The 19031-nt window shown below is 45.5% G+C and overlaps 1 protein-coding gene across 1 annotated transcript in view; it reads left to right on the forward strand.

The window, feature by feature from the left end:
* chchd6 (coiled-coil-helix-coiled-coil-helix domain containing 6) overlaps window positions 1-19031 on the forward strand; it is a 331439-nt gene that overhangs the window by 239769 nt on the left and 72639 nt on the right. Inside the window, exon 8 of the mRNA XM_033037363.1 lies at window positions 16445-16580. Coding sequence (XP_032893254.1) covers window positions 16445-16580 — 136 coding nt within the window. The remainder of the gene's footprint in view (window positions 1-16444; window positions 16581-19031) is intronic.

Genomic DNA, 19031 nt, shown 5'->3' on the forward strand with positions numbered 1-19031 from the left:
TCGCCCTCTTTCGTGATTTGTATTACATTCCCTGTTTCAGCCGTTGAATTCAGGTGACATGATTTCAGGGTTATTCTACCTCCAAGGAGTTAGTGAGCCTGTCAGGTTGAGGGAGCTGATTTATGACCGCAACTCCAATATTCATTCTGCTCCCTCATGTTTATGCTCTCGGCACTGCAAAAACACACTTAAATTATTGGAAAGAGCGTGCACACAACACACGCAAGTCATCTTCAATCGAAAGGGGGAGACTTGTAGTGCAAGATTACATTAGAGAAGGGAGATGTTTAAATGGACAATCTCATTAAAGTGTATGGAGTCATAGAGTCGTACAGCATGAAAGCAGGCCCTTCAGCCCAACTTGCCCATACCGACCATCTACACTGATCCCACCTGCCTGCGCTTGGCCCATATCCCTTGTGACGACACGGTACAAGGATGAGACCAATTAACTTACAAACCCGCTAAGTCGGTATGGGCGAATTGGGCCGAAGGGCCTGTTTCCGTGCTGTATGATTTTATGGCTCTAATACACTATGGGTTTCGCGGGTGGGAGGAAACTGGAGCACTATTGGAAACCTACGCAGTCACAGGGAGAACGTGTAAAGTCCACATGCAGACAGTAGCCGAGGTCAGGATCAAACCCGGGTCACCGGCACTGTGAGGCAGTGGCTCTTTCAGCAGCGCCACTGTGCCACCCTACATTTGATAGAGCTCTAAGTGATGTCAGAAATTAACCAAGAAATGTGTGATCTAAAGAGCATTGTGCTTCATTAAAGTTAATTAGATTTCAGCCACATTTAAAGAGGAAGATCTGTTTCATCAGGATTACCTAATTTACTGCCGGCTAATCCTACTCTCTAAGATTTGCTCTCGGCTGTTTATACAGTTATTAATATTTCAGATAAATGCACTTCATGTCCAAGTAAAATAAATCAGGAGGACCTGTTTATTATAAGGGTGGTGCAGCTGCTAGAGCTCCTACCACACAGCACCAGAGACCCAGGTTCGATCCCATCCCCGAGTGCTGTCCGTGTGTGGAGTTTGCACGTTCTTCCTGTGACCCGTGTGGGTTTCCTCCAGTTTCCTCCCACATCCCAAGGACGTTTGGGTTGGTAAGTTAATTGGGCCTCTGTAAAATTGCCCCTAGAGTGTAGTGAGTGCATGAGAAAGTGGGATAACATGGAACTAGTGTGGGCGGGTGGGCACAAAGTGCTGGAGTAACTCAGCAGATCTGGCAGCATCTCTGGAGAAAAAGGATGGGTGACTTTTCGGGTCGAGACCCTTCTTCAGATGGACGGACTCAATGAGACAAACGTCCCGTTTCCGTGCTGTATCTCAAAACTAAGCTATAAACTTTATTTTTATTTATTCATTATTAATCATGATTGTAACATTTTAACAAAATGTATTTATCTTGAAATTTTTAAAAACCTATATATTACATTATAATGGGAAAAGAGAATCCATTTCATTGAAAATAGTCAATTTAAGAAATATCTACTGGATAGTTTGAAGGTGTATCAAATGGATGTTCTACAGACTAACTCAGTATGTTACTAGAAAGATTGAATCAAATTGGACACTTCTGAGTGCTGCTGTTGTATTAAAAATCTTGTGGCTTCAGCATGCCAATTCCAATCAAGCACTGCTCTTCAAAGTGTCAAATGCATTAAAGAAAGCACCATTTTTTTTCCAACCGTCTGTTTTGACCCTAATATGTTGGCTCTCTCCCAGAGCAGGAACTGGCCATTTAAGCAGCAGGCAATCAACAGAAACTCTTCACTGATTCCCTTCCAGTGTTTCCAAATCTCTCTTTATAACAAAGAAAGCACCTGCACAACTACCTCCGAAGCCGAGGCGTGGTTAACACTGACTTATCCTCACAGATTAATGTGGCGCAGCGGGTAGAGCTGCTGCTTCACACACCAGAGACCTTAGAGGGCCAATTAACCTACGAACCCATCCGTCTTTGGGAGGTGGGAGGAAACCGGAGCACCCAGAGGAAACCCACGCGGTCTTAGGGAGAACGTGCAAACTCCACACAGGCAACTCCCTGGTCCTATCCTGATCTCAGGTGCTGTCTGTTTCCTCCGGGTTCTCCAGTTTCCTCCCACATCCCAAAGACGTTGCGGGTTTGTAGGTTAATTGGCCCTCTGTAAATTCCCCCTAGTGTGTAGAGAGTGGATGAGAAAGTGGGATAACATAGAACTAGTGTGGACGGGTGATCGATGGTCAGTGTGGACTCGGTGGGCCGAAGGTCATGTTTCCATGCTGTATCTCTAAGTACTAGAGTACAATAAAACTGTGCATTTACTGTATATATGGCTTTAACAATGGCTGAATCTCTAAAGTGCTCTACAACCTCAAAGTATTTCTTCTAATGTAAAGAACAGGTCAAGCATTTGTACACCAAGAGACCACAAACTGCAATGCGATACTCCCCAAATACATTGAGGTATCTGGAGCCCAAGTCCATGGCTCCCTGACAGTAGCAACACAAGTAGATAGTGGTAATGCACGTGTATGGTATTTTTCTCTTCATTAGTCAGGGCTTTGAGTCAGGAGGTCATGGTACAGCTCAATAAGATTTTGGTTCGGCTGCATTTGCAGTATTGTGTGCAATTCTGCTCGCCCTGTTGCAGGATGGATATGGAGGCTTTGGAGAGGTTGCAGAATGATGTTAACCAGAATGCTGCCTGGATTAGTGGGTATGAGCTCTAAAGAGAGGTTGGACGGACTTGGATTGTTTTCTCTGGAACACCGAAGGTGGAGGAGAGAGCTGATAGAAGTATATAAAATTATAAGAGGCGTAGACAGGGACAAGAGTCAGAACCTTTATCACAGGGTGAAAATATCAGAGTAGGTGAGGGGGGTGGCTGGGGGGGGGGAAAGTTTAATGGTGGGAGGAGCAGAGTTTAAAGTATTTGACAGAGAGGGTAGTGGTTGACTGGAACGCGCTGCTTGGGGTGGGGGTGGAGGTACATACAATAATGGGGTTTAATTAAGAGGCTTTTAAATCGGCAGGTGGATGTACAGGCAGATGAGATTAGTTTATCTTGGCATCATGTTCAGCATGGACATTGTGAGCCGAAGGATCTGTTCTTGTGCTGTAGTGGTCCATGTTATATGACCTGTTATATGTTGTCAAGCAGGAGAGGGTTCAGAGAACATTTGCGAGGATGTGGTCAGGGCTCGAAGGCCTGAGCTGTAGGGAGAGGATGAGCAGGCTGGGACTATATTCCTTGGAGCACAGGAGGGTGAGGGTTGACCTTATAGAGGTGCACAAAATCATGAGAAGAATAGATAGGGTAGACGCACAGAGTCTCTTGCCTAGAGTAGCGGAATCGATAACCAGAAGACATAGGTTTAAGGTGAGGGGGAAGGGGGAGAAGATTTAATAGGAACCAGAGGGGTAATTTTTTTCACACAAAGGGTGGTGGGTGTATGGAACGAGCTGCCGGCAGAGGTAGTTGTGGCAGGTACTATTGCAATGTTTAAGAAATATTTAGACAGGTACATGGTTTAGGACCGGTTTAAAGGGATATGGGCCAAACACGGGCAGATGGGGCTAGTGTAGATGGGACATGTTGGTCGGCGTGGGCAAGTTGGGCCGAAGGGCCTGGATCCACGCTGTATGACTGATTGTGGCCTAATAAATATTATCGTGGAAACTGGGCAGATTTTCCTTAATCTTTGATGTGGTAACAGCGGACCTTTTCCACCTGAGAGAGCAGACACGATCTCTTTAACGTCACCCAAAGGTCACCTGCAGCACACCCATCAACCCTGAGACAGGCTTGAAGCCGCAGCTTTCTGACTCGGAGCACTGCTCTTTGAATCACAACTGATGCAAAGGTATTGAACGCAAGCGATTAAAGTAATTAGGTCTCACCATTTATTTTACTGTTGTAATGTTTGCCCACCTTGGCCACAAATAAAACCTAATTATCTAAGTGTTAATAATGCAACAAAATTAAATATCTCACAAGACTGTACAAGCAGAATGTGCAGGCCATGGCATGTCTAATTTATTCAATTTGTGAAGGATTCTTTCATAAGTCAAGCCATGACCTTGTCACTCACAAGTTATTCAGTTCTCTCTGCTGAACATAGTCGGAATTTCTTACTCTGTCTGGCTTACTGTAACTGCATAAATCAAATTTCATTTTTATTACGTGCAATTCTTTCCAATACTTTGAAATATCATCCTTGATCCTGTACATTTTTTTGTAAGATTTGGTGGCTTTGACCCTGGTGTGTCATCTAGATGCGAGCTTTCAAGAGTCAAGAGTTTTTAGTTTAGTGTAGAGATACAGCGTGGAAACAGAACCCTATGGCTCACAGAAGATAGACATAAAAAGCTGGAGTAACTCAGCGGGACAGGCAGCATCTCTGGAGAGAAGAAATGGGTGACGTTTCGGGTTGAGACCCTTCCCTCTCCCCTAACTCTCACTCTGAAGAAGGGTCTCGACCCGAAACATCACCCATTCCTTCTCTAGAGAGATGCTGCCTGTCCCGCTGAGTTACTCCAGCTTTTTGTGTCTATCTTCGGTTTAAACCAGCATCTGCAGTTCCTCCCTACACATTTCTCCAGAGATGCTGCCTGGCTCGCTGAGTTACTCCAGCACCTTCTGACCTTTCGTGTAAACCAGCATCAGTAGTTCCTTGTTTCAACCTATATTCACAGCCGTAAATTGAAGCAGTAAATCCCAGTCCTTTCTCCACAGATGCTGCCCGATCTGTTGAATATTTACAGTATTGCAACTCAAGCAATCTGAGCCACAATAAACTTTGAAACCTGCAAATTCACACTTTATTTACCCTCAAACAAATTGATTTTTGTTGTGGCCCCTGTAGTTTCCAAAGTTGTGCAAAAATGTATTAATTATTGTGTTGCTGAGAACAGTGAGTTTCTGTTCAATTGATTTACGAAAGGGCAGTATGCGGTGGTTACGTTATTGAGGGATATAGCATGCAAACAGGCCCTTCAGCCAATTGAGTTCACACCCACCATCAACCATCCATTATTTTAAGTCACCCCACATTAATCCCTTGTTTTTTTAACTCTCCCCACATTCTCTTCAACTCCCCATTATTCAATTAGTTATTGAATTAATAAAATCAGTGCATGACTATTGAGCTGGAGACCTATCTGAATGACCCTGGTCATTCCTTCTTCTCGCTGCTCCCACCCAGCAGAAGGTACAGTAGCTTGAAAGCGCGCACCACCAGACTCAGGAACAGCTTCTTCCCCTCTGTTATCAGGCTTCTGAACAGTCCTTCCATAAGCTTGGGTACTATCCTCTACTCCATTGCGGACATTGGTCTCTGGAACTGATGCGCTGCAATGCTGAGAACTATATTCTGCACTCCTTTGGTTTATCTTAGTTTAATTTAGAGATACAGCGTGGAAACGGGCACATCGGCTCACCAAGTCTGCGCTGACCAATGATCATTCATTCACGAGTTCTATCCTACACACTTGGGACAATTTACAGCAGCCAATTAACCTGCAAACCCACACGTCTTTGGAATGTGGGAGGAAACCGGAGCACCCGGAGAAAACCCACGCGGTCACAGGGAGAACGTAGAAACTCAGTACAAACAGCACCTGTAGTCAGGATTGAACCTAGGTCTCAAGATAGCACTGTAAGATAGCAACTCTACCGCTGCACCACTGTACCGCCACTTTGCTTTACCTACTGTACTTGAGTTTGGCTTGAGTGTATTTACGTATCGCATTTGATTTGCTTGGATAGCGTGCCATGTAAAGCATTTTACTGTACCTGGGTACACCTGACAACTAAACCTTTCCTGGTCGGGACCCTTCTTTAGTCTGGAGTTGGGCCCCAACCTAAAACATCAGCTTTCCATGTTCTCCAGGGATGTTGCCGCACCGGCTGTTACTCCGGCACTTTGTGGGGTTGTTTTCTGCATCCACACAGCTTGTTTGTTTCCAGCACAGTCAACTCCACAAATACGCTGAATCTTAAACACCAGGGCAGATGTTAATTTGTCTGAAGTACTGTGAACAATCAGAGATCTCATGTAATTTGAGGTTCATGTCAATACGCTTCCACAGTAAGCCTTCAGAGCAATAATGCCTAATTTGACACCAGCAGTGATAATGGTTGCGGTAAAGTTTTGTAGCAGTATGTTTATTAAATAGCATGGGGGTATACTGACAATAATGGAGGAGAAATGAATGAAATATGTTGAACCACGAGACCTAATAGCCTGTATTTATAATACCACAAATTGCTTAAAGGTATTAGAAAGTCTCAAATGGCTATGTTTGCTTCAATTACTGCTCCAAATTTCTGTAAACATGCTTGCTTATTCTCAGAATATGTTGACGTGTTTCCCCCTGATCAATCAACTCCAATCTTTACACAGTGGGTGGGTGTATGGGACAAGCTGCCAGAGGAGGTAGTTGAGGCAGGTACTATAACAGCATTTAAAAGATGCTTGGACAGGTACATGGATAGGAAAGGTTTAGAGGAATAAGGTCCAACCAGTAGACAAATGGTGCGTGCTATCTTAGATGGGGCTTGGACGAGTCTGTTTACTTCACTTTAGAGATACAGCATGGAAACAGGCCCTTCTGACCACCGGGTGTACGCCGACCAGCGTTCTCCCCGTACACTAATACTATCCGATACTCTAGGGACAATTTGCAGAAGCTAGTTAAGCTACAAACGTGTACATTTTTGGTGTGAAGGAGGAAACTGGAGCATCCAAAAGACTCAGGGAGAATGTACAAACTCCGTTCAGGCAGCACCCATGCTCAGGATCAAACCCAGGTCTCAGGTGCTATGAGACAGCAACTCGACCGCTGCACCATTGTTTCTGCGCTGATCTTTACTTTGGCAGGGCAGATGCCAGCTTTCCACACCTGTCCATACCCCATCTCTATACCATGAGCGCAGTAACGAACACCAGGTCACAATCTCCAGCGCCGTAACAGATCTCATCAGGCAGCAACTCTGGAGAACATGAATAAGTGACGTTTCGGGTCGGGACCCTACTTCAAAATGCTCTCTCAATGGCAAATGGAGAAAGCGAAGCAGACTTTACAGTATTGGAGCACAATGTTTGTTGTGGACCTTGATGTGTAGTCAATAATTCAACAATCAATGATTCAATGACACTATTGTCACATGTCCCTAGGTACATTGAATTGCTTTCTTTTTGCACATAATACACAAAGTACACAAAGAGTTGCCACGTTCCTGACGCCGCTAGGTCCCTCTGTAGCCCCTCCTAACCTGGTCTCACTTTGTTCTCGTCGGCCCCCACCCCCACCCGCCGGGTCACTCTTTGTTCTCGGTGGCACGGACTTGTGGCACATCTTCCCATCTCCTCCCCTGTCTGCTTTCTGCAGAGACCGCTTCCTCAGTAACTCCCTAGTCAATTTGTCCCTTCCCACCCAAACCACCCCCTCTCTGGGCACTTTCCCTTGCAACCGCAGGAAATACTACACTTGTTGCTTTACCTCCCCCCCTTAACTCCATTCAAGGACCCAAGCAGTCTTTCCAGAGGTTCACCTGCATCTCCTCCAATCTCATCTATTGCATCCACTGCTCTAGGTGTCAGCTGCTCTACATCGGTGAGACCAAGCATAGGCTTGGCGATCGCTTCGCCCAACACCTCCGCTCGGTTCACATTAACCACCATGATCTCCCGGTGGCTCAGCACTTCAACTCCCCCTCCCATTCCGAATCCGACCTTTCTGTCCTGGGCCTCCTCCATGGCCAGAGTGAGGACCACTGTAAATTGGAGGAGCAGCACCTCATATTTGGCTTGGGCAGTTTGCACCCCAGTGGTATGAACATTGACTTCTCTAATTTCAGGTAGTCCCTACTTTCTCCTCCCCTTCTTAGCTCTCCCTCAGCCCACTGCCTCCGCCTCTTCCTTTCTTCTTCCCGCCCCCTCCCCCTCATCCTCACATCAGTCTGAAGAAGGGTCTCGACCTGAAACGTTGCCTATTTCCTTCGCTCCATAGATGCTGCCTCCCCCGCTGAGTTTCTCCAGCATTTTTGTCTACCATGGAATAAATGTTGTTGATTTTGCAAAGAAACTGGTAACGGTATTTCGGCAACGGAGGAACATTAGCCAATGCGGAACTGAAACGGGGATCAGAAATGTCAATGGAAATAGACGGGTTAATGGCGGAATCACCAAACAAAAGAGAGAGGAATTGTTGCTTAGGCGTGGCAGAGAAATGACAAAACTCTGGAACATTGGAAGGAACTGTTCATCTCACCTAACATACAACATGATCCATATCCCTCCATTCCCCTCCTATCAATGTGCTTACCCTGAAGCCTCTTAAATGCCACTATGGTATCTGCCTCCACCACCACCCCAGGCAGCACCTTCTAGGCATTCATCACCCTCTGTGTTTAAAGAAACTTGTTCCGTATATCTCCTTTCAACTTTGCCACTCTTACCGTAAAGCTATGTCCTCTAGTCCTTGACATTTCCACCCTGGGGAAAAAGGTTCTCGCTCTCATTGCCTTATGGGTGTAGTGTACCTAAGGAGTAGATTAGGGCAGCACAGTGGCGCAGTGGTACAGTTGCTGCCTTATTCCCCTGTCCCACTTAGGAAACCTGAACGGAAACCTCTGGAGACTTTGCGCCCCACCCAAGGTTTCCGTGCGGTTCCCGGAGGTTGCAGGTGATTGCCGGAGGTTGCAGGTAGTGGAAGCAGGTAGGGAGACTGACAAAAACCTCTGGGAACCTCCGGGAACCGCACAGAAACCTTGGGTGGGGCACAAAGTCTCCAGAGGTTTCCGTTCAGGTTTCCTAAGTGGGACAGGGGCATTACAGTGCCGGAGTTCCGTGTTTGATCCTGACTACGGGTGCTGTCTGTGTGGAGTTTGTACTCTGTGTCCACATGGGTTTCCTCCTGGTGCTCCTTTTCCCTTCCAGACTCCAAAGATGTGCAGGTTTGTTTGCTAATTGGCTTCTGTAAACTTGTAAATTGTCCCTAGTGTGTAGAATAGTGCTAGTATACGGGGTGATGGCTGGTCGGTGTGGACTCGGTGCGCCGAATTGCCTGTTTTCACGCTATATCTCTAAAGTCTAAAGATGACTAGTTTAGAGGTCAAAATTTTGCCCCCTGTTGCATGTGTCTATGAGAGAACATTCATCAAAGATTGAAGAGTATAATTTTCCTAATTTATTTTGCCGACATATATTGGCTTTTTGGAGTTTGCTTTTATCTGAAGGGCAATAGGCAAAAAATTAAATGGAATTAGATACTGCAGTACTTTTCAAAAAGGAATTGGCCATATAGATGAAAAGGAAAGATGTTCTGCCCTTTGGATTTGAGTGTACAATCCAAACAGCTGAGGGTTATGGTGGAAAGGTGATATTTTACCTGGAAGTCTATGTGCCATGGAGCTCCGCAGGGATCAGCGCTGGGACCTCTTTTTGTGATAAATTTGAACGGCTTGGAAATCAATGTATATGGTTAGTAAGTTTATTGATTGATTATACCTTTAATAATCCTTTACAGGAAATTACAGTGCCACGACAGCTTCAAGACAGACATAACACCACACATTTCCTCAAATGGCTTCCATACTTAACAAGTTAAAATACAAGTTAAAATACAAGTTAAAATACAATTAATTAAAAAAAAGTGCAGTTATTTATGCGCATTATATAACCTTATAGCAGCTGGTATACAGGACTTCCTATGTCTCTCAGTTTTGCACATTGGTGCAATCAGCCTCTGACTGAAGATGCTGCTCTTGATCACCTTCAGGGCATGGAGTGGGTGAGTGGGGTTGGTCATTATTGAACCCAGTTTGTTCAGAGTTCTGGCCTCTGCCACCTGCTGGACCGTTCGTTGCTCAGCCCCGACCACTGAGCCGGCCTTCCTGATTAGCTTGTCCAGTCTGTTTTTGTCCGCTATGCGGGCGCCATCTCCCCAACAGGCCACAGCAAAAAACAAAAAAAAGTTTGCAGATGACACCAAAGTTGCCGGAGTTTAGTTTGGTTTAGTTTAGAGAAGGCTCTCGAAGAAGGGTCCCGACCCGAAACGTCACCTATCCACATTCTCCAGGGATGCTGCTTGTTATTCTGAGTTACGACGGACTTTAGACTTTAGAGATGCATCGTGGAAGCGGGTCCTTCGGCTCACCGGGTCCACGCAGACCTACGGTCACACTTGCACTATCCTACACACTAGGGACAATTTACAGTTGACAGAAGCTAGTGAACCTACAAACTTGCAAGGCTTTGGAGTGCGGGAGGAAACCGGAGCACCCAGAGAAAACCCACACGGTCACAGAGAGCACCTGTAGTCAGAATCGAACCCAGATCTCTGGCGCTGTAAAGGGCCTGTCCCATTTTCACGACCTAATTCACGACCTCTGCCGAGTTTGCCCTTGACTCATACTCGCAGCATGGTCGTCACGAGGTCGTAGGAGGTCGTGGCAGGCCGTGACGCTAGCCTTAGGTACTCGTGGCATCAAGTAGGTTGAGTAAAAAAGTTTGTGAATTAGGTTGTGAAAGTGGGACAGGCCCTTTAGTCCTCAACTCTACCGCTGTGCCACTGTGCCGCCCCTTATTGTCTTGGGAATCTTAATTTGAACTTTCCCAGAAGAGAAAAGAGAAACGGGGATAGTTTGTTTCAAGCTGCTCATGAGTTTTCTCGTGACCTCTCATCTTATGACTCAACTCAATCATCCAGGAAGAATGTTGCAATTTAGAAAGTCCCGACAGCAAATTCGTAAACATGATTGTCCCGTGAACAATAGCGATCATTTTATTTAAAAGCAAGCAATCTACATGTAATTCTTTCCAAGTTTACTAAATGAAATTTAGGGGAAATGTATAATGAATTAGAAAGTGAAATTACATCATCTGAAATTACATCAACTTAAAGAGGAAACACAGGGAACTGTTTTAGATGTGATCTGATGTTAAAGTCAGCTGTGGCTTTATTTTAGGACCTCTCAAAAGATGTCAGATTGAGGCTCCAAGATCCCCTTTAGTAAATTGATCGTTTGAAAGATACAGCATGGAAACAGGCCCATCAGCCCTTCCAAGTCCATGCCAACCATCGGTTACCCGTTCACGCTAGTTCTATGTTATCCCACGTTCTCATCCACTCCCTACACACTTTGGGCAATTTAGGGCCAATTAACCTACAAACCCGCACGTCTCTACGATGTGGGAGGAAACCCACATAGTTACAGGAAGAACATGCAAACTCCACACACAGACAGCTTCCGAGGTCAGGATCGATGAGGCTATGAGACAGCAACTCCACCGCTGTGCCACCGTGCCCTCACAGAACCTAAGACCAGCAATCTGACAACCTTAACATGTTTGTGGTGGGCTTCGATGAAAGGCAAGTACATGACAATCCACTGGCCTCACAGCACCAGAGATCCCGGGTCGGTGCTGTACCTTCTCCCTGTTTTTTCCGGGTGCTCCGGTTTCCTCCCACACTCCAAAGACGTGCAGTTTGTAGGTTAATTGGCCTTCGGCAAATTGTCCCTTCTGTGTAGGATAGAACTAGTGTACGGGTAATCGCTGGTCAGCGGGATCTTGGCGGGCCGAAAGGCCTGTTTCCACGCTGTATCTAAAACTAAAAAGATATGTATTTTGCAATTTATTCGAGTTACCTTCTCTTGCATCAAATGCCGGGACAAATGATTAAATAGGCTGTGCTACTAAGATTGCAAACAGACTATTTTTGGCAGCAGTCTAACAAAAATCCTGACCCAAGCATAAAATTTGTTGGCAAGCTAGTTATCTGTTAATCAGGATTCAATTGTCAGGCTTACATTTAGTGGATGTGACAGTAGGAACCAGTATTTCTACTTCGGTAGAATTGATGATACTTGTATCTGGAAACCTATACAACATGCACCTGGGCACAATTCTTTTTTTGCAGCAATTAAAATTCACGCTGCAATGTAAATTAGCATAAGGAGTGAAAGCTTCAGAAAGATGTTTCAAAAAGGTGCTTGCATTTATCATTAAAATGTCGTCAAAGCTGCTTTGGTTTCTGAGTTGTTTCAGAATGATGGAGAAGCAAGGAACTGCAGACCTTGGTTTACATAAAAAGATATAAAGTACCGGAGTAACTCAGCTAGTCAGGCAGCACCACTGGAGAACATGGATAGGTCCCGACCCGAAATGTAACCTATCCATCTTCTGCAGAGACGCTGCCTGACCCGCTGAGTTACGCTGGCACTTTGCGCCTTCTTTCATTAGAGGGACTGATGTACTGAATGCAAATACTGAAATACTTGATGGAGGAGATGATCGGATAAATACGGATGAGTGAATACTGTTGGATAAATACGGGTCTGTGTCCCGACCTATATGTGTTTATCGGATAGGATGAAGTGTAGATGGATTGAATGGGGAGGGGAGGTTGATGGTCTGGGCTGCGTCCACAATTCTCTACAATTTCTTGGGCAGAGCAGTTACCAAACCAACATCCTGATAGGATGCTTTCCACGATGCATCTGTGGAAATTGATGATTATCGGTAATCATTGGCTAATCGGTGGCACGGTGGCGCAACGGTAGCTGCTGCCTACAGCTCCAGAAACCTGGGTTCAATCCTGACCACGGGTGTCGTCTATACAAAGTTTGCACGTTCTCCCTGTGACCACGTGGATTTTTAATAGTGAATTGCCCCCAGTGTGTAGGATAGTGCTAGTGTACGGAGTGATCGCTGGTCAGTGCGGATTTGGTGGGCCAAAGGACCTGTTTCTGTGCTGTATCTCTAAAGTCTAAAGCTCCTTCATATTACTGGCATTGAGGGAGAGGTTGTTGTACAGACACCATGTTACTAAGCACTATCCCCATCCTCTCCTCCATCTCGTCATTGTTTGAGATCCGGCCCAATGCGGTGATGTCACCTGCAAACTTGCAAATGGAGTTGGAAAAGTATTCGGGCGCGCAGCCATGAGATAGGTGGCAAATGGAATTTAAAGCTGAGAAATACAGTGTTACATGTTGAAATTTAACACTGAGAAATGTGAAATGTTTCATTTTTTTTATAGGAAGGATGAGAGAAAAGCATTATTAACTCGAGTTTACAATTCTTCATGAGGGGCACAGATCGGGTAGATGCACAGAATCTTTTTTCCAGAGTAGGGAAATCAAGAACTAGAGGACATAGGTTTAAGGTGAGAGGGGGAAAATGTAATAGGAACCTGAGAGGCAACTTTTTCACACGGAGGTTGGGGAATATTGAACAAACTGCCAGAGGAGGTAGTTGAGGCAGGTACTATAACAACATTTAAAAGACATGTGTACAGCTACATGGATAGGAAAGGTTTAGAAGGATATTGGCTAAATGCAGGCAAATGGAGCTGTCAGGCATTTAAACATTATCATGTAATGTTGGGCCGAATGTCCCGCTGAGTTACTCCAGCATTTTGTGTCTACCTTTGATTTAAACCAGCATCTGCAGTTCTTTCTTACACATGTTCTGGAAGTAAATGTACATTGGTCATTGAAAGTGACAGAGCAGGTTGAGGAAATGGTTTCAAAAGTAAATAAGATATTTGATTTAATAATTAAAACCTGTAGGCCTAACATCTGTGGTAGGTTCACATCAAGAGTGGTTCACCATAGATGCACGCTGTCTGAAGAATAGGTTGAGGCAGGTATCACGACATTTTGGTCCCCTAATTTGAGGAAGGACATTCTTGCTATTGAGGGAGTGCAGCGTAGGTTTACAAGGTTAATTCCTGGGATGGCAGGACTGTCATATGCTGAGAGAATGGAGCAGCTGGGCTTGTACACTCTGGAGTTTAGAAGGATGAGAGGATATCTCATTGAAACATATAAGATTGTTTAGACACGTTAGAGGCAGGAAACATGTTCCCGATGTTAGGGCAGTCCAGAACCAGGGGCCACAGTTTAAAAATAAGGAGTAAGCCATTTAGAACGGAGACGAGGAAACACTTATTCTCACAAAGAGTGGTGAATCTGTGGAATTCTCTGTCTCAGAGGGCGGTGGAGGCAGGTTCTCTGGATGCTTTCAAGAGAGAGCCAGATAGGGCTCTAAAAAATAGCGGAGTTAGGGGATATGGGAAGAAGGCAGGAACGGGGTACTGATTGGGGATGATCAGCCATGATCACATTGAATGGCGGTGCTGGCTCGAAGGGCCGAATGGCCTACTCTTGCACCTATTGTCTGTTGTCTATTGCACCGGATAGGAAAGGTTTGTATGCAGGCCAATGGGACTAGCTTAGATGGCCACCTTAGTTGGCATGGACAGGTTAGACTGTTTCTACGATGAATGACTGTGTTACTCTTTAGCAGAGAATTTAAACTTGTCCGAGGTGTGGATGTAGCCCAGTCCTTCTGTAATACAGACCAGCCTCCCCACCATCGACTCCATCTACACCTCACGCTGCCTCAGGAAAGCAGGCAACATAATCAAAGATCAACACAAAATGCTGGAGTAACTCAGAGGGTCAGGCAGCATCTCTGGAGAAAAGGAATAGGTGACGTTTCAGGTCGAGACCCTTGTTCAGACTATTTCTCCAGAGACTATTTCTTTTCTCCAGAGATGCTGCCTGACCCGCTGTTCCTCCAACATTTTGTATCTATCTTCAGTGTTAACCAGCATCTGCAGTTCCTTCCCGCTGATGACACAACAGTGGTGGGTCTCATCAGTGACAATGATGAGTCGGCGTACAGGATGGAGGTGGAGCTGCTCACAGGATGGTGCAAATCCCACAACCTCATTCTCAACGTGGGAAAAACTAAGGAGATGGTGGTTGACTTCAGGAGGGCGGGAAAACAACACCATACACCTCTGCACATCGATGGAGCTGATGTGGAAAGGGTCAGCAGCGTGAAGTTCCTAGGACTCCACCTGTCAGATGACCTGATGTCCACAAGCAACACCACAGCACTGGTCAAGAGAGCCCAGCAGCGACTACACCCTCTCCGAAGACTACGTAAAGCAGGTCTCCCCACTACACATCTACGAACTTTTTATAGGGGGACAATCGAGAGCACATTAACCAACGGCATCACTTCCTGGTTCGGGAGCTGCAAGGCGTACGAACGGCACCAACTTGACAGGATTGTGAAGACCGCCAGCAGGATTATTGGTGCTCCACTCCCTTTCTTGCTGGACATATACAGGAAGAGATATATCAACAGAGCCATCTCCATCATCAAAGACCCCTACCACCCATCGCATCACATATTCTCCATCCTGCCATCTGGGAAGAGGTACAGGAGCATTAGCTGCAAAACCAGCAGGATGCTCCTCAGCTTCTTCCCGCAGGCTATAAGACTGTTAGACGGACTTTGCCCCCTGCCAAAGTATCGCGCACCAACCACCAACCTGGACAGAGCCACTGTCGTGCCGCTGCCGATCGGAATGCCTGTTGATGTTTAGTTGAGAGTAGTGTTAAACTTGTTCATGATATATGTATTTTTATTTCTATTTATTTTTTACTGCACACTGAATGGACACTGGTTTGAGTAACGTTTTTTTGTTTCCTCTGGGTATGTGAGTACTCAGGAAAATAACAATAAAGATATACAATACAATACAATACATGACATAACCAAAGTCCTTTTTCACCCTGGTCAATCCAGTTCTCTCCGCTCACATCCGCCAGAAGTTACAAAAGCTTGAAAGCGCGTACCATGAGACACAGGTTCAGCTACTTCCCCTTACTGAAGGGGATTTTTTCTGTGGGACATACACCCCCGTGATATGAATATTGACTTCTCTAACTTCAAGTAACCCTTGCTTTCCCTCTCTCTCTATCCTACCCCCTCCCAGTTCTCCAACCAATCTGACTGTCCCCGATTGCATTTTATCTGTTTGCTTTGTTGTTACCTTCTCCTCGCTAACAATGATCTATTCTACATTTTCCTTGATATCCAACCCCTTTGGTGTCGTTCTCACTCCTTACACTTCCTTATCTCTGTATCTCCCCCTCCCCTGACTCTCAGACTCTCGATCCGAAACGTCACCCATTCCTTCTCTCCAGAGACGTTGCCGGTCCCGCTGAGTTACTCCAGCATTTTGTGTCTATGATCAGATTACATTTCATTGCACGCAAACAGGGGTGGCACGGTGTGGCACAGCAGTAGAGTTGCTGCCTCACAGGGCCAGATACCCGGGTTCAATATGATTCCGGGTGCTGTCTGTACGGAGTTTGTACGTTCTCCCTGTGACCGCGTGGGTTTTCTCCAGGTGCTCCGGTTTCCTCCACACTCCAAGGACATACAGGTTTGTAGGTTTATTGGCTTCGGTATGAATCGTAAATTGTCCCTTGTGTGTAGGATAGTGCAAGTGTACGTGGTGATCGCCAGTCGGCGTGGACTTGGTGGACCGAAGGGCCCATTTCCGCGCTGTATCTCTAAAGTCTAATGTAAAGTTCCTTGTGTCTCAACCTTCTTTTTGTTCATCCTTGCTTGACAGGCGGAGAAACTATGAGCCGCTGTGTTTAAATCTGCAGCAGCAGATCCTGCACTGTTACCTGGACAACCCACAGCTAACCCTCAAGTGCTCAGACTTCGCCAAGGAGTACAGTCACTGCATCCGAGAGGCACAAAAGGTATGGCTTGATGATTATCCCCTCTATGTTGCCCGAGGATGTAGTTGGAGCAGGTACGATAACAACATTTAAAAGATATTTGAACTGGTACATGGACAGAAATGGTTGAGAGGGATATGGACCAAACGTGGGCAGGTGAGACTAGTGTAGTTGGAGCACCTTGGTCGGCATGGGCAAGTTGGGCCGAAGGGCCTAGTTCCGTGCTGGATCTGTCAATCAATCAAAAAAAACTTCTAGTTTGCATGAATTGATCATTAGTCAAACCTGTGGGTATTCGGCGGCATTGCAAAGACCTGAGTCATAGTCACACAGCATGCAAACAGGCCCTTCAGCCCAACTTGCCCACACCAACCAATATGTCCCATCTACACTAATGACACCTGCCTGCGTTTGGCCCTTATCCCTCTAAACCTGTCCTATTTGTGTACCTGTGTAATTGTTTGTTAAATGTTGCAATAGTCGCAGCCTCAACTCCCCCTCCGGCAGCTCATTCCATACACCCACCACCCGCTGTGAAAATGTTTCCACTCAGATTTCTATTAAATCTTTCCATCTTCACCTTACACCTATGTCCTCCGGTTTGCGATTCCTGATACATGAGTTTGTCAGTCCATTACTGGACCAGCCTCTTGTTGCAACAAAAGAACAAAAGATATATTGCAAACCTTTCAGGGCTTACCTAAGCATTTTACAATGTTTTCGAAGGGTACTATTTATACGTAGGAAGCTTCCATGCCAGTTTGCACGCAGCAGTGTCCCCTGCACACTAGTCTGCTTGTGTTTGTCAGCGAGATCTCTCTGCTCTTTGAAATTGTGTCATGGATTATTTAACACCCAAAGGTGGTGGATTTGGAGAGGGTGCAGAAGAGGTTTACCAGAATGCTGAAGATAGACACAAAATGCTGGAGTAACTCAGCGGGAGAGGCAGCATCTCTGGATAAAAGGAATGGCTGAGGTTTCGGGTCGAGACCCTTCTGCTGACCAGGATTAGCGGGTATTAGCTACAAGGAGTGGTTGGACAAACTTAGATTGTTTTCTCTGTTATACTGAAAGTTGAGGGGAGAACTGATAGAAGTTTATACAATTATGAGAGGCATCGATAGTAAAGTAGCAATGTTACAAAATTTTGAGATTTTAAAAATCAAGTCTGTAATTTATCCCATCAGATAAAGCATAAAATAAGTTTAATTTGACACCTAATTCACTTTCATATCTCAAGTATTTAAAAAGTTATGGCCATTTTCATACTCGGAAATGAGCATCTTGTTCCCTATTGATTTTCTATGGACATAACAAAAAAGCTGTGATCGTGAACAGTCAAAAGCCCATAACTTTCTTAAAAATTAAGAGAACTGAATGAAATTTTCAGTTATCATAGATAACTGAAAATTTATCTATGACGGCGTCTATTTATCTATTTGGCCTCTAAACTGCGCCAAAATCGCGCACACCCTCAACGGCAGATTTTCAACGACGCTTCAGGTAGGCTTTGCAACATACCTAAGTAAAGACAGTCAGAAACTTTCCCCCCCCACCCCCAGAGAAGATGTGCAAAGACCAGAGGGATTGGCTATAAGATAAATGGCGAAAATGTTTAAAGGAGATGCGTGGAGAACGTTTTTCTACACAGAGGGTGGTGGGTGCCTGGAACACGTTGCCGGGAGTGTCTGGAACACGCTGGTGAAGGCAGATACGATAGTGGTTTTTAAGGATATGGAGGGAATGGAGGGATATGCATTATGTGCAGGTAGATAAGAGTTGATTTTGGCATTATGTACGGCACAGACATTGTGAGCCGAAGGATCTGTTCCTGCGCTGTACTGTTCTATGTTTAATGGGGAGCATACTGAAGGGGCTGAATGGCCTACTTCAGTTCTCTGCTTTGTATGTATGTGTGAGTGTTTCTGAAATTTTCAGAATTTTTGAAATATTTGTCTGAGTGAATGCCATATAAAATTGGCCATTTATGTCTCATGTGGCATAATCTTACCTAATTAAAAACACAACTCGTTCAGTAAGTATAATAGTTCTACTGTATTTTTCACAGTGCCAGAGACCCGGGTTGATCCTGACCTTGGGGGCTGTCTGTGTGGAGATCTCACGTTCTCCCTGTGACCGCGTAGGTCTCCTCCGGTTTTCTAATTCCTCCCACATCCCAAAGACGTGCTGGTCTGTGGGTTAATTAGCCTCTGTAAAATGCCCCAAGTGCGTAGGGAGTGGATGAGAACGTGGGATAACATGGACTCTGGGGCTGAAGAGCCTGTTTCCATGCTGTATCCTTCAATCAATTGAGGCAGCACAGAGGGGCAGTGGTAGAGCTGCTGCCTCACAGCGCCAGAGACCTGGGATCGATCGTGATTACAGGTGCTATCTGTACAGAGTTTGTACGTTCTCCCTGTGACTGTGTGGGCTTTCTCCAGGTGCTCCGGCTTCCCTTCACACTCCAAAGAT

Source organism: Amblyraja radiata, chromosome 18 (assembly GCF_010909765.2).
Source record: "Amblyraja radiata isolate CabotCenter1 chromosome 18, sAmbRad1.1.pri, whole genome shotgun sequence".
Taxonomy (NCBI): domain Eukaryota; kingdom Metazoa; phylum Chordata; class Chondrichthyes; order Rajiformes; family Rajidae; genus Amblyraja; species Amblyraja radiata.